The 26,033-nt window shown below is 44.0% G+C and overlaps 1 protein-coding gene across 3 annotated transcripts in view; it reads right to left on the reverse strand.

Annotated features, from left to right (window-relative positions):
* Positions 1–10,365: 10,365 nt before the first annotated feature.
* The window catches only part of POFUT2 (protein O-fucosyltransferase 2), a 31,194-nt gene continuing 15,526 nt past the window's right edge, over positions 10,366–26,033 (reverse strand). Inside the window, exons 3-9 of one of the 3 annotated variants that reach the window (XM_073551579.1) lie at positions 18,250–18,394; positions 17,441–17,551; positions 17,285–17,351; positions 15,629–15,754; positions 15,303–15,480; positions 14,252–14,375; positions 10,366–11,562 (exon numbers count right to left, since the gene is read on the reverse strand). In XM_073551579.1, coding sequence (XP_073407680.1) covers positions 11,409–11,562; positions 14,252–14,375; positions 15,303–15,480; positions 15,629–15,754; positions 17,285–17,351; positions 17,441–17,551; positions 18,250–18,394 — 905 coding nt within the window. In that variant the 3' untranslated portion in view covers positions 10,366–11,408. Of the gene's footprint in view, positions 11,563–14,251; positions 14,376–15,298; positions 15,484–15,628; positions 15,755–17,284; positions 17,352–17,440; positions 17,552–18,249; positions 18,395–26,033 lie in introns of all 3 variants that reach the window. The other 2 variants (XM_073551578.1, XR_012221395.1) reach the window with 2 other exon arrangements.

Below are 26,033 nucleotides of genomic sequence, written 5' to 3' on the forward strand. Positions count from 1 at the left end.
GGCAGGCGCAGCTTACCGTTACAAACAGCTGCACCTGTCGCTGATTGGTTGCGGCCTGGCGGGGGCCTGGCGGCCATGACCAATAAGCGACCCGCGATTTCGGTTACAGACAGACATGATAAGACTATTATATATATAGATACAGTATAAGAATATTTAGTTTGTCCAAGTACTAAATCTTGAAAGTACGGTAATCTTTCACCCCCAAAACACAAAACAACCTACTTAAACAGTTTAGGAGACATAAGGTACATTTACACCGCAAGACTATCCTTGAAGAGTGTTCCTAATCTTGTAGTGTAAACAGGGTGCCGATCACCCTAAACACTCATTCGTCAGGTGAAATAATCTTTCGTGCTGCAGAAAAGGTCATCATTCTGGCAGTCTAGCGCACCAAATCATCTGTTACAGATCGCTCAGTGCGTAGCTGAAGCCGGGTATTCCTGTGTGAACAACCGCCAATCAGCAAACAAGGAGCTGATTAGCGATCATTTAGTGTCCTAGGTCGGCCTCTGTGTACGGACCTTTAGCCTCTATAATAATACCAGCAGTTTACATTTTAGTATCAGAAGAACTGACTTTTAATTCACCAGAAAATGAGGGAGTGAGTGGTTCTTTGGTGTCCCCTTGGCATGTCAAAGGGCTTAGTGCACACTTAAGCTCTCCAATTTGTATTTTACCACTCCATTTTTAGCGCTGCATGAACTCAATATACCTCTCTGCTAGTTAATGGAATGACATAAGAGATGTCCTCCATGCTCTTCTCTTCTCTGAAGACCCTTGCTCTCTACACTTCCAGGTAGCGAGTGGCAGCTGCAGACAAGAAGCATGGATCAGATGGAACATGCACCCACACAGTTTTCGCCTATACTGACACTGTGTGCAAGCCGTTGGCCTCCTGCAGTGTTAGTGCACAGATGGAGGATTGCAGATTGTGTTCAGGCAGCACCCAGTTTGGGAAGTGACTGCTGTCAATTAGGATTGGAGGATTGGGGGAGTGGGAGTGTTAAAAGTCCAATTTGGGGGTGTAGAGGTGCAACAAAGACCCCTCATTTGAATAAGGATTAAAAATCAATATCTGAGCCTTTCAATACACTAAGCTGTACACTGCGGGTATGATTTTTGTAAAGGCTAAGTCCCCTATAAAAATGATTAATGAGTTTGTTTTGCATTTTGGGGGTGCAGACTCCCTTTAAATATGGATGTTCTAGTAATCACTTTGACAGAAGCCAAGAAACATCATTTCTAATTTAACAAGAAAGCTAATAAAGCTCATTGGTGGATAACTGGCTTCACCGGTTGAAACACTTTCAATATTAGATTGCTGAGAAGTGCAAAACATACATAACCGAACACGGTCACTCGTCTAATGAGAGGACAGGTCAGTGTAACAGTTGAGCCTCATAACGGAGTTTTTAATTCATTGACTGTAGCACATAAAGCTACTGAACCCCTTAAAATAAAAGATTGTCATCTGTAAAGATGGCGCCTCAGCAATTTACAAATGATATAAAGACTCTGATTAAGATCCATCATGCACAGGGGGCACCAGTGTATGGGACGGTAGTTTTGGTAATAGATGTAGATATACTCTACACATATCCATCTCAACAGTACTTCTGAAGACTAATCCAGCTGCATAGATATCAGTGCTAGGCAGGCAGGCGGTGTATGTGGAAGACTGTAGTGCATAAAGCAAGAGGGTCCATTCCAGTTCTGTTTGCTGCTGCTGCTGCTGCTTGTACAGATATTTCTAGACGTAGCCCCAGGTATCAGGGGCCAGGAATAATTTTTTGGTGATCTTAAACCTGATTATTTGCTTAAAAAGTAATCCAGAGAACACCGTTTTTCTGCTCCATTTGCTTGTTCGCACAGCAGTATACAGCCAGATTCTTTCCATAATACAGTGCTAAAAATCCATTTGTTTAAAACTGTGTTTGTCCATCACACGGATCACATATAAGCGCGCTCAAAATTCTGCCATTTCTGGCCTCCATTTAAATTTTATTGCAGTGTGTTAGCAAAGTTATTGACACCAGTGTGCTGTTAAAAATAGTTACCTACAGGTCATCTATTCAAAACTGTGATTTGTCCGTCACAAGGATCACATATAAGTTTGCTCCAAATGTAGCCATTTGTAGTGAACGTGGAAAATATTGTCCTCCATTTAAAATGGGCAAGGTGCGTGGTAAGGGACGGGGAACTGGACGTGATGGTGAATGCAGTGGGCAAGCTGAAATTGTGCTACAACAAACACCCACGTTTTCTCCCCCGACCTTCCTGTCCCAATTAAAAGGTTGTTGGTTGCATAGCGGATAATGCTTCCAGTCATTTTGCCACCACCACCACCCTGTCTTCCACATGGTCAAGACTCGGTAGCTGCGAGTCTGGACCGCATATTTCTCACCCTGATGCTCCTTCCTCCCACCATACCAAGAGCCCGGAGACAATGTACAAGCCAATCCCCTGTCCATGATGCATGCGAAGATGACTCCTGCCCTGCACCTGTCATTGCACACACTCAACTAGCACCATCAGCAACCATGTCCACGTCCTTGTCCCAGCGCCGCGTTTTGCTGTCCATACCCCAGCCCTTGGAACGCAAGCGCAAATACAAAGTCAACGCCCCACAGGCCACACTACTAAATTCCCACATTTTGCGACTGCTTGCACTCGAAATGTTGCCTTGTAGCTCGTCGAGACGGAAGCTTTCCGCAACCTGATGGCGGCGGCGTCCCTTGATACTCGGTCCCCAGCCGCCACTATTTCTCCCGGTGTGCCATCCCGGCATTACACAAGCACGTGTCCCACAACATTACCCGTGCCTTGAACAATGCAGTTACTGGGAAAGTCCACCTAACCACAGACATAATAAATACTAATAATAATCTTTATTTATATAGCGCCAACATATTCCGCAGTGCTTTACAGTTTAAGTTTCAAACACAACAGTCATAAGTAAGTAACAACATTAACAATACAATAATTAAAGCAAAATAAGACGAAAATAAGACAACCCTGCTCAAGAGAGCTTACATTCTACAAGGAGGTGGGGGGATACACTGTACAGGTATGTATTTAGAATGATGGTCCAGCCATCTTGAGGGAGTGGGGGATAGTTGGGGATAGTGAATGGGCTACACATGCACACTTACACATAGAATGACTTTGATTATGGAAAGTGATAGGCTGCTCTGAACAAATGTGTTTTGAGGGAGCGCCTAAAACTGTGCAAGTTGTGGATAGTCCTAATTTCTTGGGGTAGAGCATTCCAGAGGATTGGCGAGGCGCTGGAGAAGTCTTGGAGTTGGGAGTGGGAGGTATGGATTAGTGCAGAGGTTAGTCGAAAGCCATTTGCAGAGTGCAGCAATCGGCTAGGCTGATGTACAGAAATGGGGGAGGAGATGTAAGAGGGCGCCGCACTGTGGAGAGCTTTGTGGATGAGAACAAGTACTTTGAATTGGATCCTGTAGTGAATGGGCAGTCAGTGTAAGGACTGGCAAAGAGCGGACACGTCTGAGTACTGATTAGCCAGATGGATGATGGATGGTAAACTTCTATAGATCAGCAGTCACTGAAATGCCTGTTTACACAGGCAGACCAAAGTAAGCGATATGATTAATATATCATTCAGTACACATAGGCTGCCACAGTTCTTGGCAGCGTGCAGGGCGCTGCATTGCTGTGAACGATGATGTTTTTGCGCTTTGCAAAAGATGGTTTAACCCAATGAATGAGCGTTCTGCTTGTTCATCGGGTGATCTGCAGCCTGCTTACATGGCAACAAAATCGTGAAATGAGTGTTTTTAACATTCAGTCACAATTATCTTACAGTATAAATGCAGCTTTAGTTGTCACCCTTGTGCTGCCATCCATTCTCATTAAAAACAATGACCCAAGATCTAAGATGAGGTTACATCACAAGCAGATCAAGAGGGGTGGTCCTGCCCATGTTTAATTTGATGGCTGCAATGTGACTTGCAAATTCTTTCCCATAGGGAAACATTAGTGCGAGCTGTGATTAATGTGATTTGCCTATACTCACTAAAATAAATGCAAAATTAGGCTGATAAAAGCATGTGAAACACACTGGCAGATAAGCAAAAGCAATGCAAAGACATCACAGAAACAGAGAGGTCCATGATTAGAATTGGAGAGGAGAGTGACAAAGATGGCTTTTTTCATCAATGTCTTGCGGGATGAATAAAAGGCTGTGACAAACCGTCTTTTCCTATTCCATATTAATGGATCCGTTTGTCATGCTTTCTTTTAAGTAATTATGAAACACATTTGGAATTAGCGGAGAAGCTCAGATAGTAATACATTTACTTCCATGCTCACTGCCTCCGATTGATATTCAAGAGTGGAGGACTCTTAATGTTGCTAATTACGATGCTTCCAATGTATGATTTAATATGCTTTTTATTGCTTCCGCTACGACTCCTTGAGCAAACTCTGCTTCAAAATAAAATGCACACCCCAACTCTCAGAAACTAAGGACCCAGAGCAGATGATCAGAACTCGGTCACTGGCCATTAATGGTCATCTGCTGATGTCACGTCAACCTCCGGACTCCCTTGGATCACCGAGATGTGACCTAGTTGCACGCACCCTCCTGATTGACTCTGTTGTGGCCGGTGTTTCAGAGTCCAGTACCATAGGGCGCTTACAGCCAAAGCAAGCAGGGGAGAGAAGGAACTCATGCTGGATACTGGACTGTGACATGCGGTGACCCACCACCCACAGCCCAGTCAATCAAGGGGAGTGAGTGCGACTTTAATCCCTTCTCTCCACAGCCAATTTTTAGGTTTTTGATTTTTTTTTTGTACACTTCTATAAAAGTGTCATAACTTTCATTTAATTTTCTACGTGATCAGATGAGGGCTTGTTTTTATGCGAGACAAGTTGCAGTTTTGAGTATCACCATTCATTTTTCCATCCCTAGTATTGGAGAATATGAAAAAGAATCCAGGTTCAGTAAAATGGTGAAGGAAAAAAAACCCCGAAATTCCACCATTGACTGGTAAAAGTGACCTGGCAAGATGATTCTCCAGATCAGTATGAATATGGCAATACAAGAGTGTGTGTATATGTCTGTCTGCTATATATTTTTTTTTTTTCTGGAACTGGTGAAAAAATGTTGTTAAAAAAAGTTTATTTTTCATTACCGTTTTCTGAGCTCTCTCTTTTGCAACTAAGTGAATTTTTTTGGGGGGTGTTCTGATATTTTTGAGGGAATGTTATGTTTTGATAGCATATCTTGACGCGGGGTGAGTCCTAAGGATACATCGCCCTTTATCAAGGTGTGCAGAATCATTAGGCAGCTTGTTTTTCTCTGGCAAAATGGGCCAAAAACAAGATGTAGCGGACTCTGAAAAGTCAAATATTGCTACGGCTACGTTCCCACAGTGAGTTTTTGACGCTGGGCGTGTTTGCTGTGACTAAAACGCAGGGTCTGTCAGTTCCCGCTAAGTAGATGCGATTTATAGAAATCTCACGCCCACCGTGCTTCTTTTTAAACGATGTTGGTTTCAAATCCGTAACATGTCAGTTTCTCTCGCGGGTACTCGGAGTTTTCTGTGCAGATTTTCCCCCATAGACTTGCATTAGGTGCGGAAATTCCACAGGTAAAAAATGCCCATGCGTTTCCACAGCAAAAACTAATGTATCTGCACCTAAGTATAATCAATAAAGTTTTGTCAAAGCCAAATACCAAGAAGTATAAAAACAAAGCAGCTTTATTTGAAGTAGGACATACCAAAAAGAAACAAAAATGGAAGAATCAAAATTATTACCATATTGGGGAGCCGTGTAGTCACAGGACCATTAACCAGGGTGGCAAAATATGGAGGAAAAATAGGCCCACATTAACTTCTAAAGCTTTTAATAGAATAAAAAGATGAAGCGACCAGGAAGCCATTATCCTCCAGTGCTGTCGTATGCCAGAACTGCCTCATCTCTAGAGTGCCCAGACGTGGCCGAGGAAAGGAGGCAGAAACCCGACCACCACTGACCAAGACACATGAGCTGAAATTTCAAGACTGGGGCAAGAAATAACTGAAGACAGATTTATCAAAGGATTTATGGACTGATGAGATGAGAGCGACTCTTGACGGACCAGATTTATGGGCCCGTGGCTGACACAAGCATGCTCCGATACAACCTGATCCAAGCACGTCTGCTCATCACTAGTAGCTAAGCTTTGTTGCATCTTGTCTACACTGCTGGTAGTGTATTAGACCGTGGATTTGTCACTGGACACATTAATATTGATGTTTCAGATACAATAGATTACCTAATGGAAATGCAACCTACATCCTTGGGGTGGCGACTGTTATAAAGCAGTAACACAGCGATCAGCTTGTAGAGCAGAATCGGTGAAAGATAATAAAACACATTGTGCCCGGGCCTCGAATTCTACCTGTATCTGTAGCTAGACTATGCCACCTAGTGGTGAATATACTGTGCAGCAGGCGTTGTCTGGCGATTCTCTTTGTAAAGCTTTGCCCCTACAATCACCAATACAGTTGAAAAAAAAAAGTTAAAAGATGAGACATAAGACAGAACGTGTGCACAGCGACATGGTGTTCTGTTGACCGTGTTCATTTACCGGTCAAAAGAACACCACATTCATTTTTCCTATGCAGAATCCTCTTGGAAAAGATGCAGTGCGCACAGACAGTAGCTCCTACTGTGCAAAATATTAGATACTTTTTCCTAGCTGGAATCGCTCAAGGGAAGCATTTTTTGATTTTTGGTAAACTTCATGACCACTAAACGGATTAATCAAAAGTAAAAAACAAAACACAGCTACATTAGAAAATACTAAAATGGACTCACCTCTTCTTTCCCTGGTGATCCAGGGCTGCTCCTCTGATGGGCGCTGGGGGCTTTGTTTACAAGTGACCGCTGCAGCTAATAAGTGGTCTCAGGGGTCACATACTGTACTACTGGCACTACAGCACCCATTGCGAAGGGGGGATGCCAGCAGTACATGTATAGGAACGTCAGAGCATCTCACAGGTGCCAATTAATTTATAGCTAATATATAAAGCTCAAATGTGGGTATGTGTGTATGTCCGGGATTGGCATCCGCACCGTCGCAGCTACAGCCACAAAATTTGGCACAGTCACACGTCTGCACCCCGAGAGCATCATAGGCTATGTTGTGAGGTGAAATTTTAACCCCGCACGTTCCAATTCACCAAACAATTTTGCCCCTATCTACATAATAGGGAAAAAGTGTGTGTGCATCAAACCCCACCCTTCATTATGATGTCACAATGGTTGCCATGGCGACGCTGATTCATGATAGGTTGCAATGGTGACGGTTATGGCATAATGGTTGCCATGGTGATGATGTCATAATGGGTATATGGGCACGGGACTATGGGATGGAGGATATGTATGATGGGTATATGGGCACGGGACTATGAGATGGAGGATAATTATAATTTGCTATAACTAACCACAGTTAGTTACTATGCCCGGGCAGCGCCGGGCTCTTCAGCTAGTATATATATATATATATATATATATATATATATATATATATTTTTTAAACTTGGATAAACCCTATAATAGCTGAATATGGGGGACTCCCAACAGCAAGACTCAACTATGAGGGCACACTCAGACGTCTGTATAAATCAGATGGGAGACCAGAAAGCAGTGCATGGACTGCTGGCGGCTCTCTCCACCTGAAAAAATACATGAAGCATGAAGTCATGCTCGGGTCGAGAGAGACGCCAGCCGTCCGCGCACTGCATTCTGATCTACGTCCGATTTATAAGACCGTCTGAGTGCGCCCTTAAGCAGTAGCCAGAGACCTAGTCAGTAATCATTAAAACTTAACCCCTTAGTGACAGAGCCAGTTTGCAGCTTAATGACCAGGCCAATTTTTACAATTCTGACCACTGTCCCTTTATGAGATTATAACTCTGGAACGCTTTAATGGATCCCGCTGATTCTGAGACTGTTTTTTCGTGACATATTGTACTTCATGTTAGTGGTAAAATTTCTTCAATAAGTCTTGTGCCAATTTATGAAAAAACGGAAATATGGCGAAAATTTTGAAAATTTTGCAATTTTAAAACTTTAAATTTTTATGCCCTTAAATCAGAGAGATGTGTCACACAAATTTCTTAATAAATAACATTTCCCACATGTCTACTTTACATCACCACAATTTTGGAAGCAAAATTTTTTTTTGTTAGGAAGTTATAAGGGTTAAAAGTTGACCAGCAATTTCTCATTTTTACAACAAAATTTACAAAACCATTTTTTTTTAGGGACCACATCATTTTTAAAGTCATTTTGAGGGGTGTACATGACAGAAAATACCCAAAAGTGACACCATTCTAAAAACTAGACCCCTCAAGGTGCTCAAAACCACATTCAAGAAGTTTATTAACCCTTTAAGTGCTTCACAGGAACTAAAGCAATGTGGAAGGAAAAAATTAACATTTAACTTTTTTTTGCAAAAAATTTACTTCAGAACCAATTTTTTTTATTTTCACAAGTGTTAAAGAAAATCAACCACAAAATTTGTTGTACAATTTCTCCTGAATACGCCAATACCCCATATGTGGGGGTAAACCACTTTTTCAGCACACGGCAGAGCTCGCAAGAGATTGAGCGCCGTTTGACTTTTTCAACGCAGAATTGGCTGGAATTGAGATCGGATGCCATGTTGCGCTCGGAGATCCCTTAATGTGCCTAAACAGTGGAAACCTCCAACAAGTGACCCCATTTTGGAAACTAGACCCCCCCCAAGGAACTTATCTAGATGTGTGGTGAGCACTTTGAACCTTCAAGTGCTTCACAGAAGTTCATAACGTAGAGCCATGAAAATAAAAAATCCATTTTTTCCACAAAAATGATCTTTTCGCCCCCAAATTTTTATTTTTACAAGGGTAACAGGAGAAATCATACCCCCACAGTTGTTGTGCGATTTGTCCTGATTTCGCTGATACCCCACATGTGGGGGGGAACCACTGTTTGGGCGCATGGGAGAGCTCGGAAGGGAAGGAGTGCCATTTTGGAGTGCAGACTTTGATGGAATGGCCTGCGGGCGTCATGTTGCATTTGCAGAGCCCCTGATGTGCCTAAACAGTGGAAACCCCCCACAAGTGACCCCATTTTGGAAATTAGACCCCCCTAAGGAACTTATCTAGATGTGTGGTGAGCACTTTGAACCCCCAAGCGCTTCACAGAAGTTTATAAACGCAGAGCCGTGAAAATAAAGTCTTTTTTATTAACACAAAAGTGATTTTTTAGACCCAATTTTTAGACCCCCAAAGTTGGTAAATAGTGGAAACCCCTCAATTCTTGCTCCAACCCTAACCCCAACACACCCCTAACCCTAATTTCAGCCCTAACCTTAATCCCAACCCTAATCCCAGTTCGCCCTAACCCTAATTCTAACCTTAGCCCTAACCCGAGCCCTAACCCTATCCCAATCCTAACCCTAACCTTAACCCAAGCCCAACCCTAACCCTACCCCAACCCTACCCCAACCCTAACCGAAACCTGAAAAAAAAAATATTTTCTTTATTTCGTTATGTTGGCCTAACTAAGGGGGTGATAAACAGGGGGTTATGTACTATTTTGTTTATTTTGATCACGATGATAGTTTATCATCGTGATCAAAATTAATGAATGGAATCTGCCAGCCGGAGCCGGCAGATTCCCAGCGGGCGCACTGCGCATGTGCCCGCCATTTTCCCCGGATCCAAGATGGTGGCGCCCACTGGAGGACGTAGGCGGGACACAGGACCACCGGGAGGGGACAGAGGATCACGGAGAGGTACCGGGGGGGAGGGGGGGGGGGGGAATCGGGGACCCTCTTTCTCTCTCCTCTGATTTGCGATCACATCAGAGGAATGAGAAATTAAATGTAAAATCACGGCTTTTTTTTTTGCGGTCGCCGTTATAGGGTTAATAACGATAATCGCAAAAGCGGGGTCGGTAAAAACTGACCGATTCATGTTCTCTGGGGTCTCGGCTACCCACGGCAGCCGAGACCCCGGAGAAAATCCGACACTGGGGGGCGCTATTCACTTTCTCCACAGCGCCGTGAATTAAAGGCGCTGTGGTTTAAGTACCCTTAATTACCGCCGTTAAAAGGCGTATCGGCGGTCGTTAAGGGGTTAAAATAACCCACATTATGACAGCATAACAACAATCACTATTGAACATCTCGTTAACAATGCACCACAAGGGCTTAACGTGATAAAACAGAGGCGAACGCCAAAATTTAGGCCAATATTATTTTATGGTCTCTTTTTCGTAGTTGCAATTCTGGTTCCCTAGCGCGGTCATACAAGTGTTTTTATCATATCAGTTATCAAAACTACAAACAGACACAGTTATTAGAAGACCTTTATTTACCTATAAAAACAGCTGAGGTATAGACAGAACAGATTCACTGCTCTAAAGTCTCACTAAAAAACAAGTGTCATTTTTTCTACAGTGGAACGGTGAATAATATTCATTTAAAAAGAAAAAAAAAAAAGGGAAAAATCACTGATGGAAAACCAGTGACTTATGCATATCAAAATATTAATTGCACAGACTGCTTACAAAAAAATTAAAACGTACTTCCACATGGGGAAAACCTGCAATACCTAAAGGTAATTTCTCATAATTGGGGGTCAGAGTTTCCTGTGTGAATAAAGGATGTGCACTGGGCTATGGGACTGATGGAGACAGCTGAGTGATGTTCTCCACTATTTTCAGCAGTCCCATAGACAATGACCTGAATGGCCTTCATAAAAGTGCACAACCACTCCATCCACTGGGGGTCCCCCTTTTTTTGATTCCAGGGGTTAGACCCCACTCACGCTCTTACTACCTATCTGATTGGTGGATGATAAGTTATAAGTTTGATTATGGGAAAACCTGTTCAGCAAGGTAAATGGCACATTTATAGTAATACTAAAGATTAATACAGTCAAAGCCTGTATGGGGTGGTGAGGATGGAGACATTTATAGGAGACAGAAGTATATGAATATCACACAACGTATCGTGATATTATAACAGAAAAAAACAATAAACACAAATATTAAATGTGGTTTTACTAAAAAACCCAATGAAGACCCCGGTGAACATATTTGTGCATTGTGAGCTTCTTCCCAACCCACACTGTTCATGAATGTAGATATTTATTCTTCACACCAGTCTTTTCAATAATTTTTATACATTTTTTCCTATCTCAAACGATAATTTGCTGTTGTTCATATAACCCGTGTTAATACTGTGTTCACAAGAGATAGCACCAGAGCTGAGGCTCTAATGAGAGCGCCAGAGAATTAGACAGCACACAGAGGTGTTCCATTTAAACCTTAGCGTGTGCTCCGTGGCCCGGTCTTTACCATGCCTCCCAGGGCAGTGGGGTCTGTGGCGGTCAGTACACAATTTTCCAGTGTGTGGGCTGCTCACAGTTCTTTTCTTTGTCTCCACAGAACCGGTTGTAGGTCGTCTTTGGATCAAAGCCTAAAATCTCTCGCTCTTCGTGAATACGGAAAGAGAAGGTGGAGACGGAGGTACCGATGAAGTACCTGTCAAGGATCAGAAGCGGAATAATCAAATATGAATACACACAATGATATAAAGACTGCCCAACACGAAAAACCAAACTCCAGACACTGAACTAAGTGCTGGAGTTAGAAATGACGCCTACGTTAGTATCAGTGGGATTCCTTTTGGTGTGTGTGGGAACCAAGTTCGACACATAAGCATCTCCACTACTTTGGAACCTAGAAGGACTACACTATCCACCTACCACCAGCCAGATCTATCTAGTACAAGAAAAAAAACAAAAAACTAAAAAACAGTTTATTGCGGTCAGAGAATGTTGGGGGAATAGTTTTGCAACTGCTGGCGAGCCAAAGGCTGGAGACCACTGTTCTATACAATGCAAGAGACGACAAGGATTTTGTAACACGAGGATACAAAATCTTGTAGACATATAGGGAATTTGTCACCAGGTTTTTGCTACCCCATCTGAGAGCAGCATAATGTGAGGGAATAAACCCTGATTCCAGAAATGTATCACTTACTGTACTTTTGATAAAATCAGTTTTATCACCAGGATATATACAAAATAAGTATACTGCTCAAAAAAATAAAGGGAACACATCCTAGTACATTGTGTTAAGTGTTCCCTTTATTTTTTTTGAGAAGTACCGTATATACTCGCATATAAGTCGAGATTTTCAGCCCATTTTTGGGGGCTGAAAGTCCCACTCTCGGCTTATAAGCAAGTCATATACAGGGGGTCGGCGGAGGTGTCAGATCATACTTGCCCCCCCCCCGACACATCTCTGCAGCCCCCCTGCTTCTCCCACGCCTTCATTCAGCGGTCACATGGTACCGCTACTTAAAGTGATGATTATGCACATATTCATGACTTTAATGAGCGGTACCATGTGACCGCTGAAGGAAGAAAGAGCTGCTGGAGACACAGGGGCTGCAGAGACCGCGGCAGGAGGGGCTCCTGATTCAATATGGATATTCAAAAACATTTAACTTACTGATGTCTCAATTAATTTTACTTTTATTGCTATTTATTTTTAAAGTTTACCAGTAGCTGCTGCATTTTCCACCCTAGGCTTATAATCATGTCAATAAGTTTTCCCAGTGTATGTGGCAAAATTAGGGGTGGGTCGGCTTATACACGAGTATATACAGTATACATTTAGAAGGCAGAAAGCTGCCAATCAGTGTTAGGGGAGAGTAGTTGGACTACATGGTAGCAGGTTTACTAGTCCTGTAGTGATAATTTCCTGCTGGCAAAACTGTGATATTATTAAAACTATAGGAAGCAGCCTAGTAAGTGACAGATCACTGGAATCAGGATCTATGTCTCTTACATTATGTTGTTCTCAGATTAGGTGGCAAAAACCAGGTGACAGATTCCTGTTAATGGGGTTTTCCACTTTATGGAGATTGGACCCCAAACATTGCAACTTGACTGATGTAGATGGCACAAGCCACTGACATGAGTTACTGCTTGCAGCGGTAATGTGCACTGTCGACATGATGTTACCGCTACAGTCAAAACACAGAGACCCGAGCACCGGCAGAAGGAGGGAAGTTTCCTACCTGCTGAGTGTTATCTAATATATAAAGCTCAAGTGTGTGTGTGTGTGTGTGTGTGTGTGTGTGTGTGTCCGGGACTGACAGCCGCACCGTCACAAAATTTGGCACAGTCACACGTCTGGACCCCGAGTGTGTCCTAGGCTATGTTGTGAGGCGAAATTTTAACCCCGCACATTCCAATTCACCAAACAATTTTGCCCCATCTACATAATGGAGAAAAAGTGTGTGTGCATCAAGCCCCGCCCTTCATTACGATGTCACAATGGTTGCCATGGCGACGCTGATTCATCATAGGTTGCAATGGTGACGGTTATGTCATAACGGGTGCCATGGTGATGATGATGTCATAATGGGTATATGGGCACGGGACTATGGGATGGAGGATATGTATGACGGGTATATGGGCATGGGACTGTGAGATGAATGATGTGTGTTGGGTATAAGGGCACTCGACTATAGGATGGCGAATATGTATGATGGGTATATGGGCATGGGACTATGGGATGGAGGATGTGTGATGGGTATATGGGCACTTGACTATGGGATCGTGGATATGTATGATGGGTATATGGGCACGGACTATGGGATGGAGGATAAGTATGATGGGTATATGGGCATGGGACTATGGGATCGTGGATATGTATGATGGGTATATGGGCACGGGACTATGGGATGGAGGATAATTATAATTTGCTATAACTAACCACAGTTAGTTACTATGCCCGGGCAGCGCCGGGCTCTTCAGCTAGTTTTAGATATATAAATGAATTTTGTGTCTACTTTCCTTCAAGTGGAAAAACGTTTCAGGTCCATTTACAAAGGACAATATTCAACAAATGAATAGACATAAGAATGCTTGTTCCTGATCATTAGCCTGTGTAACAAGCTGCAGACCAGCTGACAAAAGGAGTGTTTATGTGGGCCATTAAATCATTGCCACTTGTAAAACAGAGTACAAGCATGTTGCATCGTGACAGAGCAATTATATTAATGATTGTTGCATCCCGGTAAAGTTATCTTGGCCCATGTGTGCGGATGCCAATCAACTTCCACACAGACGATCGGTGCTCATGTATGGGCAGAAATCTGTCCTTTTAAATGTAATTTTAGGACCCATATTTACACTCATGCTATTGGGTGTGTTACCTGGCGTGTGCACAGATCCACTGATCTATGATTGCAACTCCTCCGTCCTTGTACAGCTCCAGCTCTTCCCAGGTTGGTTCGAACCTCACCATTTCAGGGATCAACTTTCGCAGCTCCTCGAGGTCTGACATAAAGGATTTAGAAAACACTTCTTAACAGTGGCATTACTCCATATTCCATGTGCTTGAGCTTTGTACACTTTTGAAAAGGTAGATCAGAAATAATCCAACAAAAATCAGAAAAAAAAAAATAATGAGGGACAATTGAGAAGACTGTTGATGCAGGTTATTATACAAATCTATAACATACACCATGCACCATTACATAAGGCAATAGTGATGAGCAAACGTGCTTGGACAAGGCATTATCTGAGCATGCTCGCGTACTAATAGAGTGACTTCCGCGTGCTCGTATAACATGTTCCAGTCCCCGCGGCTGCATATCTCAAAGCTGTAACACATTCAGGGACTGCCTGTTTGTTAAGCAATCCCTCCATGTGTTGTGACTGTTGCAGATCCGCGAGACATGCAGCCGTGTGGACTCGAACATAGCATTTGAGCACGAGGAAGACACTCTGTTAGCACACGAGCATGCTCAGACAACACCATACCCGTGAACGTTCCCTCATAACTAATAGGCAACTATATGGCATCAATCGGTAACTTCATTCGGTGAAGGATTGCTTATGAGAGGTCGTCAATGTAAGATTGGTGGGGGTCCCACACTGGGCACCTTTACTGTTCAGCTGTTATTGGCTCCGGCGGCCGGATATAAACATTGAATGGAGCAGCACTGCACAACTCCGTTCAATACGTAGCAGTAACTGCTGGGTAATGTGCATTGGCTCGTATTGAATGATTACATCTGGTCAAGGCCAAATACAGCAGGGTTGCTGGGGGGGGGGGGCTGGCTACTGGAACCCCACCGATGAATTATTGATGACCTGCGCTAAAGATAGGTCATTAATATCACATGACCGGTGAACCCCTTTTATATGGTGTAAATGGAACCTAAAGAAAAATATAAATCCTAATAAAATCTGTGCACCTGCCTTGTCTGTCAGCGTCCGTAGCAACGAAAACCTTCTTTAGCTTCAGTTTCTTCAAAAGACTGTGAATTTCTTCTGCTGCCTGTCGAAGGCTGGGTACATCATCTCTGTGCCCCCAAATAAAGTCTTTTCTTCTAAGGTGAACAGCAAGGTAAGGTCCCCCTATTGGTGCGCTAGGCTTCTGCTATACAGAAAACACTGGACATGAATACTTTGGCTGTTTATTCAGGCTATGCCCCAAAATATTTAGGACATTGGTCACATTATGTGACCTGCCAACACCACAATGTTTCTTTCCATCTCTAATGCAATAATGAGACATTTATTACCTTCACTTTGGTCCAGTCTTCATTGAACACTGTTTTGTCATCTTCATCATTAGACTCCAGAAATTTGGCCCTGAACTCATCCCCCACTATCCTAAGATGCTGAGCAAACAACATACTGCGACGTGTCTGCAACCAGAAAGTACGAAATTTGGTTAAAATATGTAAATTCCACAATTAATATTCTTTTGTTAAAAAGAGTTATCCAGGACTGTCTTGATTTTTTGGCTCATAGTAAAAAATACAAGCAGGTACCTGCTCAGAGCGGCTATGCATCGTTCCTGCCAGCCATTTAGCTCCTCCATGTCGAGCAGCTGGCTTCCCACAGCTTGGCAGAGGGGAGCTGGTTGTCAATCATCATAACAGCAGTTATGCCCGTCAACACGGCAGAGTGGAAGAGTAGCCGTTGCTCTGCTGACGGTCTGTGTTGGGCAGAACAGGCAGGTAGTCAGCAACTACCTGCCTGTTAGTTCTTAAGCCCATAGTAAATAATATAGTCCTGGATAATCCCTTTGTTACTTGAACAAGACACAAAATACAGAATACGTCACTCACATCTATACATAGTGCACAGAAAACACATAAGCCTCAGTTCATTTGTTTGCCAGTCTTAATGGAGGAAATGCTGGAGTAACAAGCGCCAAATTTATTAAGAGGCGTTCTCTTAGTGAATTTGGTTCATTCTTCAACTACCGTGCAACAGCGCCAGAAATGGACGCCAGTCAGTGATGGTCATGATGTCTTTCATTTTTATGACGTAAATGATGCGACTGGTCTTGATCTGTCTGTCTCGGCCCACTGGTCTCAAAGTTATCCGAGTTGACCAAGACTTGCATGAAAACAGCAAAGTCCGCAAACATTGCACAACTTAGAGTTGTAAACTGCTTGATGGGTCACGGCCACATGTATAATCGCAGCCCACTCGTTTGGAAGGGACGAGACACGACGATCGGCTTATCTTGTGAACACTGCTTCTAAAAACATGGACTTTGGTAACTTTTCCCGCAGGCTTTTGTGTCTAAGATAGGTTGTAAACAGAAGTATTTAGCTGAAAGGGAATGAATCACAAGAATAGTACGTTATTTTAGTCACGTTATTATAAACATGCAGGTTCGATAAGGTTTACATAATAAAAACCTAAGTATTAGCCTCTTCTAAAAATGTATAGCTAAAATGTTTAAAGGAATAAAACAAACTGTTACTTCTCCACTGCAGGCATACGTCTTACTAAAGGGGATAAGTGTGAGATTGCAGGGGCCTGAAAGCTGGGAGAGGATAAGAGTCCCGAGTCACATGTTTAGATGGCACAGTGGTTATTCTGCGTCCTACCATTCTCCTCACATCCATGATGGAGCTAACGGACTGCTTTACTTGGCTGTCCTACACGTACACCTGGCCTACATTCAAGACTGTTCTTGGGGTTTTTGAGCCCCATTCTCGCGAATTCTCGTCCCAGTGGTCTGACTCCCAGCAATGAGCAAGTAATCCCTTATCTTTTGGCTAGGGTAAAACAGGAGATTTTGAGAAAGCCCATTTAAATCAATATATAGATATGTGCCCCAGATACACACGGCGCACACACTAGACAACACATGCTCACTAAATATTGGCTCACAACACGGATAGCCACGATGTGATGGATTGGGTGCATATACACACATTCCAGTAATCTCTTCCGGCATAGTGATCATGGAGAAGGTTTTCAGCTCTGTCCAACATTACGGACCTAAAGATGAAAAAGCAGAGTCATTAGCGTGACTGCTGGGACAGGGGCCTGTGGACCAGCTCAGTGTGAATGGGCGTTTGTCTGCTCACCTTGCAGTGGTGCTCTTCAGTAGTACTGGAGCCATGATCGAGGCAGAGCCTTGTATAGAGAGACAGCTGACGTTAAGCCCCCTGGTCTCTTCATAGCCCCAGAACCATCCCCTGCAAATAAACATGCGCTGTAGTACAGTTATAGCAGTCCTGCCATGACCCGAAAGCAATGGTGAACATATCAAATGTGCCACCCAAGCGTCTTTAAATAAGAATATTGGATTTGCCAGTATTTTTAGATGATTGCCCATGAAAAGGAAATAGGCTACAGAAAAGAAGTAACCTACACTACCATATTTAATCCCACGCTCATTCTGCCGCTAATCTTTGTTCGAGTCGCCATGGCGGCAGGTCTCTCGGCTTTTCAACAGCCGCAATACATGCAGGGATTGCCTGTTTGTTAGGAAATCCTTGCATGTGTTGCAGCTGTCAAACAGCCGTGAGACATGAAGCCACGCTGATTTGAACATTATCTTCGGCGTGCTCGAAACCTCTCTATTAGCACATAAGCATGCTCGGATAACACCTTATCAGAGAATGTGCGCTCACCACTATTCAGAACCCTTTCTTTGTACTACATTGTATATTGGCAGAGGCTCAGCCAAATAGGAGGAAATTCCTTGCCATTTTAAGCACAGTTTGTGTTTGAGAGCACACATCACAGGGCCAGAAAGCTTGTAACATATCTGAACATCAACCTGAGAGGACCCTAAAATCTAGAGAAAGGAGAATATGCCCCGTATGCAATGTGCTAACTACTAACTTGTCTATGGCCATTAGAGGCTTGCAATAGTCTCTCAGGTACAGACCTGTAGTATCCATGCTTGTCCTCAGAGTACATGAGCTGATCGATACACGGTCTCTGGTCCACCTTCTCCTCCCATGCGCCTTCTTTCCAGCCCTCAGAGTAACCTTGTAGAACATACACCTGCTCAATGAAAGGGCCTCCAGATTCTAGAAATTAACAAAAATGCAGATTATAAGGCTCAAAAGCAGGGTTTGTGCTAGAACAAAAAGTTTAGATCTGTATGCGTGAATTAGTACAAAAAAAACAGAGACATGGACAAGAAAGGAACATTTTGCATTTTGCTCAGATATAGCTCTTTTTCTCAAAGAAAAACCTCAAGTGTTTGGAGGGGTAAAACCCACAGGACAAGGATACATTTATGATGAATTTGCTTAAACTGCTTGGGCCCACACCATTCATGAGAACAAGTGAACAGAGTGGTACTGCGCACATCGGACCACCACTCCGTTCACTGTCTGCGGCACAGATGGTCACATATGAGCACTACTGCTCCATTCAGGAAGGACTTTGGGATCTGTTTTTGGGACCACTGGAGCCTCAGCAGTTAGGCGCCCACCAATCACACATTTCTTTCTTTAGATTAAGGCTCAGGTGGTCCGGTCAGATTGCTCCCGCGCAAACCTCAGCCGTTATGCAGCTGGGGTATCTGGTCTTACCCGAAATTTTCGTTTTGCAAATTAAACCTTCACTTTTTTTTTTTCAACGTTGTAATATTCAGTGTTTTTAGTATTAAAAATGCCTTGGGGTAGCCATGTTGGCAATATCCATTTCCTTCCTGCATTGTCAGTGTGAACTACACGGAGGAATATGGAAACTGTATGGCAACTGCAATACATGGGGGTCTTGTATGTGTGCATATAATGTATAGCTCTTCTAAGAGTACTGTAATGGGGGTATATCACATGCACATAAGTGACAACATAACGTACACAATATAATGGTGGTTATCCATCTCTATATATAAAACCGTGTGTTTGTGTGTGTGTGTGTGTGTGTGTGTGTGTGTGTGTGTGTGTGTGTGTGTGTGTGTGTGTGTGTATCACCAACCAATCACGAAGCATCTTTCATTTCAACAGAGCTGTTCAAAAGAAACTGAGCTATGATTGGTTGCTATAAGCAACAGTTTTCCTTGCAACCAATCACTAAGCATCTCTCATTTAACCAGAGCTGGTTAAAAGAAGCTGAGCTGTGACTGGTTGCTATGAGCAAGATTTCCCACTTGACAATACCTCAGCAGACACTGACATGGTGGGAGAAATCTAGTATCCATGGGAACGATAAGCTCCCAGCCATTGTCTACCCCCCAAAAAGGAGCACAGAGCACATGATAGAAATGAATCCCCCCCCTCCTGTGCCCATATACACATCACACATCCTTCATCATATAGGCACATCTTCCCTCTTATAGGGATCATTGGTATGGAAGTCAGAGCAAATCCATCCAGCGCTCTGGTTTTGACCCCAGGCCTCTCTTAAAGGGATCCCCAGTATGGAAGTTAGGACCGTTTCACTCAGCTCTGTGGTTCTGACCCCAGTTTCTCTTAAAGGGATCATTGGTATGGAATTTAGGGCAAATCCACTCTGCGCTTTGGTACTGACCCCAGGCCTTTCTTAAAGGGATCTCCCGTATGGAAGTCAGGGCAATTGCCTTCAAATGCTATGGTACGCCTGTATGGAAGTTAGGGCAAATCGCTCAGCGCTCTGATTCCTACCCCAGGGTTCTATTAAAGGGATCATTGGTATGCAAGTCAGGGCAAATCCACTCAGCGCTCTTGTTCTGATCCCAGGCTCTCTTAAAGGGATCCCCGGCATGAAAGTTAGGGCAAATCCACTCAGCGCTCTGGTTCTGACCCAAGGCCCCTCTTAAAGGGGTCCCCAGTATGGAAGTGAGAGCAAATCCACTCTGCGCTTTGGTACTGACCCCAGGCCTCTCTTAAAAGGTATCTCCGGTATAGACGTTATGGTAAATCCCTCAGCGCTCTGATTCTCACCCCAAGCTTCTATTAAAGGGATCATTGGTATGGAAGTCAGGGCAAATCCACTCAGCGCTCTGGTTCTGACACCAGGCCTCTCTTAAAGGGATCCCCGTAATGGAAGTTAGGGCAATTCCACTCAGCATTCTGGTTCTGACACCAGGCTCTCTTAAAGGGATCTCCGGTATGGAAGTTAGGGCAAATCCCTCAGCGCTCTGATTCTGACCCCAGGGTTCTATTAAAGAGATCATTGGTATGGAAGTCAAGGCAAATCCACTCAGCGCTCTGGTTCTGACACCAGGCTTCTCTTAAAAGGATCCCCGGTATGGAAGTTAGGACCGTTCCAATAAGCGCTCTGGTTCTGACCCCAGGCTGACGGGATGATGTGGGATATTAGCGGTAGTTGTCCGGTGGCTCTGGCTGATGGAATGATGTGGGATATTAGGGGTAGTTGTTATGAGCTCATTTTCTGCTCCACAGTCACATGTTGCTGAACTCAAGTTCCCTACTCCTCATGTGTTTTCTGGGGATCGGTCTAAATTTCTGAATTTTAAGAATAATTGTAAATTATTTCTTGCCTTGAAGCCCAACTCATCGGGGAGCTCTGTGCAGCAGGTTAAAATTGTCATCTCCTTGCTGCACGGCGATCCCCAGGATTGGGCCTTTTCTCTGACACCTGAAAATCCTATTCTGACTAATGTGGATGCATTTTTTCAGGCCTTGGGGTTGTTGTATGATGAACCTAATGCCGTTGATCAAGCTGAGAGAACCCTGTTGGCATTAAACCAGGGTCAGGATCCTGCAGAGTTATACTGTCAAAATTTCCGAAAGTGGGCGGTCCTTACTACATGGAATGATAGTGCACTGGCAGCTCTCTTTTGGAAAGGTTTATCAGAGACCGTAAAAGATATTATGGTGGGATTTCCTGTTCCCTCTGGTCTGGATGGCTCTATGTCATTAGCCATTCAAGTTGATCGGCATTTACGTGAACGTAAAACTACACGGGAGGCGCTACCACCTTCTGAACAAATGTCTGAACCTATGCAATGTGATGGGGTGTTGTCTAGGGCGCAACGTCAGGAGTTTAGAAGGCGTAATAAGCTGTGTTTTTTCTGTGGAGACGCCTATCATACTATTTCTGTCTGCCCTAAACGAGAGAAACGTTTTGCACACACATTTGCTGTGGGCAGTGTACAGCCTAAGTTCCTTTTGGCAATTACTTTGATCTGCTCCTTGTCCACGTTTTCCACTAAGGCTTTTGTGGATTCAGGAGCAGCTCTGAATCTGATGGATTTGGACTTTGCTAAACGTTGTGATTTGTCCATGACGCCTCTGCAGACGCCTATTCCTTTGAGGGGTATTGATGCCACTCCTTTGGCAGAGAATAAACCTCAGTTTTGAACCCAGGTGATAATGCGAGTTGCCCCAGACCACCAAGAAAATTGTAAATTTTTGGGCTGCATGATACTATTGTTCTGGGTTTCCCCTTGTTGCAAACTCATAACCCAGTTTTGGATTGGAAATCTGTGTCTGTGGTGAGTTGGGGTTGTCAGTGTGTTCTTAGGGACGCTCCTGTTTTCTCCACCTCTCCTCAGTCTCATAATATTCCTGATTATCTGGCTGATTTCTCTGATGTATTTAGTGAGAGTAAGTCTGCATCTTTGCCTCCTCATAGGAGTTATGACTGTGCAATTGAGTTGATGCCTGGGTGTAAATTTCCCAAGGGTCGGCTTTTCAACTTATCTGTACCCGAACACGATCCTATATTAAGGAGTCGTTGGAGAAGGGTCATATTAGACCATCCTCGTCACCTTTAGGCGCTGGGTTTTTTTTTGTGGCCAAGAAAGATGGTTCATTAAGACCGTGTATTGATTATCGTTCCCTTAACAAGATGACGGTTAAATATCAGTACCCGTTACCTCTGATGTCTGATTTATTCTCCAGAGTTAAGAGTGCCTGCTGGTTTACTAAGCTTGACCTCAGGGGGCGTATAATCTTATTCGCATCAAGCACGGGGATGAATGGAAGACGGCGTTTAATACTCCGGAGGGACATTTTGAGTACCTGGTGATGCCTTTTGGGCTCTCTAATGCCCCATCTGTCTTCCAGTCCTTTATGAATGATATTTTTCAAAGACTTTGTAGATAAGTTTTTGATCATCTATCTAGATGATATTTTGATCTTTTCTAGTGATTGGGATTCCCGTGTGGAACAAATCCAGACTGTGTTCTAGATTTTGAGGAATGTTAAGGGATCGAAATGCCTCTTTGGTGGACAAAGGATTTCATTTTTGGGATTTATCTTGTCTCCATCGACTATTGAAGTGGACCCGGCCAAGGTAAAGGCCATTTATGATTGGGTTCAGCCTACTTCTTTGAAGGCTCTCCAGAAGTTTTTGGGTTTTGCTAATTTCTATCGTAAATTTATAGGTAATTTTTCTAGTATTGTCAAACCACTGACTGATCTGACCATGAAGGGAGCTGATGTGCTGAATTGGTCTCCTGAGGCTGTCTCAGCATTTCAGGAGCCAAGCGGAGATTTACTTCAGCTCCAGTTCTACGGCAACCTGATGTCTCACTTCCATTTCAAGTGGAGGTAGACGCTTCTGAGATTGGTACAGGAGCTGTTTTGTCCCAAAAGGACCCTGTGACTTCTAAGATGAATCCCTGTGCCTTCTTTTCTCAAAAGTTCTCCCCATCTGAACGCAACTATGACGTGGGGAATCGGGAATTGTTGGCCATGAAATGGGCATTTAAGGAGTGGAGACATTGGTTGGAGGGAGCTAGACATCAATTTGCGGTCCTCACCGATCACAAGAATCTGATTTATCTGGAGTCAGCTAAACGCTTGAATCCTAGACAGGCTAGATGGGCCTTGTTTTTCACGCGTTTTAATTTTGTGGTCTCTTTTCTTCCGGGCACTAAGAATGTTAAGGCGGACACCCTTTCTAGGAGTTTCTTTGCTGATTCTCTTAATGTGACTGAGCCTACTACTATCCTAGGTGAGGGGGTAGTTCTTTCTGCCATTTCACCCGATTTGAGACGCGCCCTGGAGGAATTTCAGGAGGATAAACCTGAGCGTTGCCCTATGGGAAGATTGTATGTTCCTGACCAGTGGAGAAAGAGAGTGATGTCTGAAGTCCATTGCTCCGCATTGGCTGGTCTTCCAGGTATTTTTGGTACCAGAGATTTGGTGAGTCGGTCGTTTTGGTGGCCTGCCTTATCTCGTGATGTCAGGAATTTTGTACAGTCCTGTGGGACTTGTCCTCGGTCTAAACCCTGTTCTCGTTCTAGTGGGTTGCTGATGCCCCTCCCGGTGCCCAAGAGGCCATGGACCCATATCTCAATGGATTTTATTTCTGATCTTCCTGTCTCTCAGAGAATGACTGTTATCTGGGTGATTTGTGATAGATTTTCGAAGATGGTCCATCTTGTACCACTCCCAAAGTTGCCATCTTCCGCTGAGTTGGTACCCTTGTTTTTACAACAGGTGGTTCGGTTACACGGGATTCCTGAGAACATTGCGTCCGATAGAGGGGTCCAGTTTGTTTCCAGATTTTGGAAAGCCTTTTGTTCCAATCTGGGAATTCAGTTATCCTTCTCCTCCGCGTTTCATCCCCAGACCAATGGGCAGACTGAGAGAACAAACCAGACCCTGGAGTCTTATTTAAGATGTTTTATATCTGCTGATCAAGATGATTGGGTCTCATTTTTGCCCTTGGCCGAATTTGCGCTGAACAATAGAGCTAGTTCTGCCACTTTGATGTCACCCTTTTTCTGTAATTTTGGGTTTCATCCTCGATTCTCTTCAGGACAAGTGGAATCTTCGTCCTGCCCAGGTGTGGACACTGTGGTTGTGAGAATGCAGCAGATATGGGACCAAGTGGTGGATAAGTTGTCACTCTCTCAGGAAAAGGTCCAGCGTTTTTCCAACCGGCATAGGACCATTGGACCCCGGTTTAAAGTGGGTGATATGGTTTGGTTGTCGTCTAAGAATATTCCTATGAAGGTTGCATCTCCAAAATTTAAGCCAAGATTTATTGGACCTTATAAATTTTGGAGATTCTTAATCCTGTTTCTTTTCGATTGGCTCTTCCAGTTACGTTCAAAATCCATAACGTATTTCACAAATCACTATTGAAGAGGTTTGTTGAGCCAGTAGTTCCTGTGGCGGCACCTCCTGACCCTGTTTTGGCAAAAGGCAATGTGGAATATGAGGTAGAGAAAATATTGGATTCTCGTTTGGTCAGACGGAGACTCCAGTATTTGGTCAAATGGAAGGGTTATGGCAAGGAGGATAATTCTTGGGTCTCTGCCTCGGATATTCATGCAAATAAATTGGTTCGTGCTTTTCACCGGGCCCATCCTGATCGGCCTGGTGGCGTGGATGAGGGTTCGGTGACCCCTCCTCAAGGGGGGGGTACTGTTATGAGCTCATTTTCTGCTCCACCAGCTGGGAGTTCTCCTTCCGTTCTCCCTCTGGTGGTGACAGGAGGTAGTGAGGTTGGTTTAATTGGTAATGGTCTGCCACCTGACGAGGAGGATAGTGATTGGATCTCTGGAGTATCAGACTGGATATAAGACAGCCAACGCCCTATCCTGTTGCTGGTGATTCAGTCTGCTTCTCAGGTCGTGGACTTCAGCTCAGCTCCAGTCTTCTCAAGTTAAGTTTGTTTTTGCTAATGTTCACACTTGCTCTTGTTGGTCAACTCAGTTTTTTTTGTGGTCAGCCCTGCTGGGCTGTGCTGAATTTCCACTCTTATTTATCTGTATTTGCCAATTTGCCTATTTGTCCTTTATTAGATTGGCCTCTTTTTTGCTCTGTCTCAGAATATTTCAGAGTGCTGATATAGTGGGAGAAGTCTAGTGACTTCAGGGTTAATTTTGTTAACAGAAGTGTTGGACATTATTTTTGGTAGGGTTTTTTGGCAGATTGCAGACAGTATCTTTCCTTTCCTGTCCTTTCAAGTTAGTTTGGCCCCATCGTTTGCTCAGCCTATTTTTCTGCCTTTGTTTGTGTTTTCATCTTGCTTCACCGTCAATACATGTGGGGGGCTGTTTTTCCTTTGGGGTCTGCTCTGGGGGAGTTAGTTTTCCTCTTTTCTAACTATAGGCTTATTTAGCTCTCCGGTTGTGACGAGGCTTCCAGGACCAACGCAGGCACGCTGCACGACTGCTTCTAGTTGTGTGTTAAGATCAGGGATCTGCAATCTGCATAGTTACCAACCTCTCTGGTTTTCTGAGACTTAGCGTGTGTTGCTTTTTTTCTCCTCGGTGACCCATTCATAACAGGCAGTAGTCCGGTGGCTCTGGCTGACGGGATGATGTGGGATATTAGGGGTAGTAGTCCGATGGCTCTGGCTGACGGGACGATGTGGGATATAAGGGGTAGTAGTCCAGTGGCTATGGCTGACGGGACGATGTAGGATATTAGGGGTAGTAATCCAGTGGCTATGGCTGACGGGACGATGTAGGATATTAGGGGTAGTAGTCCAGTGGCTCTGGCTGACGGGATGATGTGGGATATTAGGGGTAGTAGTCCGGTGGCTCTGGCTGACGGGATGTGGGATATTAGAGGTAGTAGTCTGGTGGCTCTGGCTGACGGGATGATGTGGGATATTAGGGGTAGTAGTCCGGTGGCTCTGGCTGATGGGACGATGAGGGATATTAGAGGTAGTAGTCTGTTGGTTCTGGCTGACGGGATGATGTGGAATATTAGGGGTAGTAGTCCGGTGGCTCTGGCTAACGGGATGATGTGGGATATTATAGTGAATGTGGCTATGCGGAATGGGCGGGGCTATACACTCAGCTTT

Source organism: Dendrobates tinctorius, unplaced genomic scaffold (genome assembly GCF_039654945.1).
Source record: "Dendrobates tinctorius isolate UK_male_01 unplaced genomic scaffold, ASM3965494v1 ptg000177l, whole genome shotgun sequence".
Lineage (NCBI taxonomy): Eukaryota > Metazoa > Chordata > Amphibia > Anura > Dendrobatidae > Dendrobates > Dendrobates tinctorius.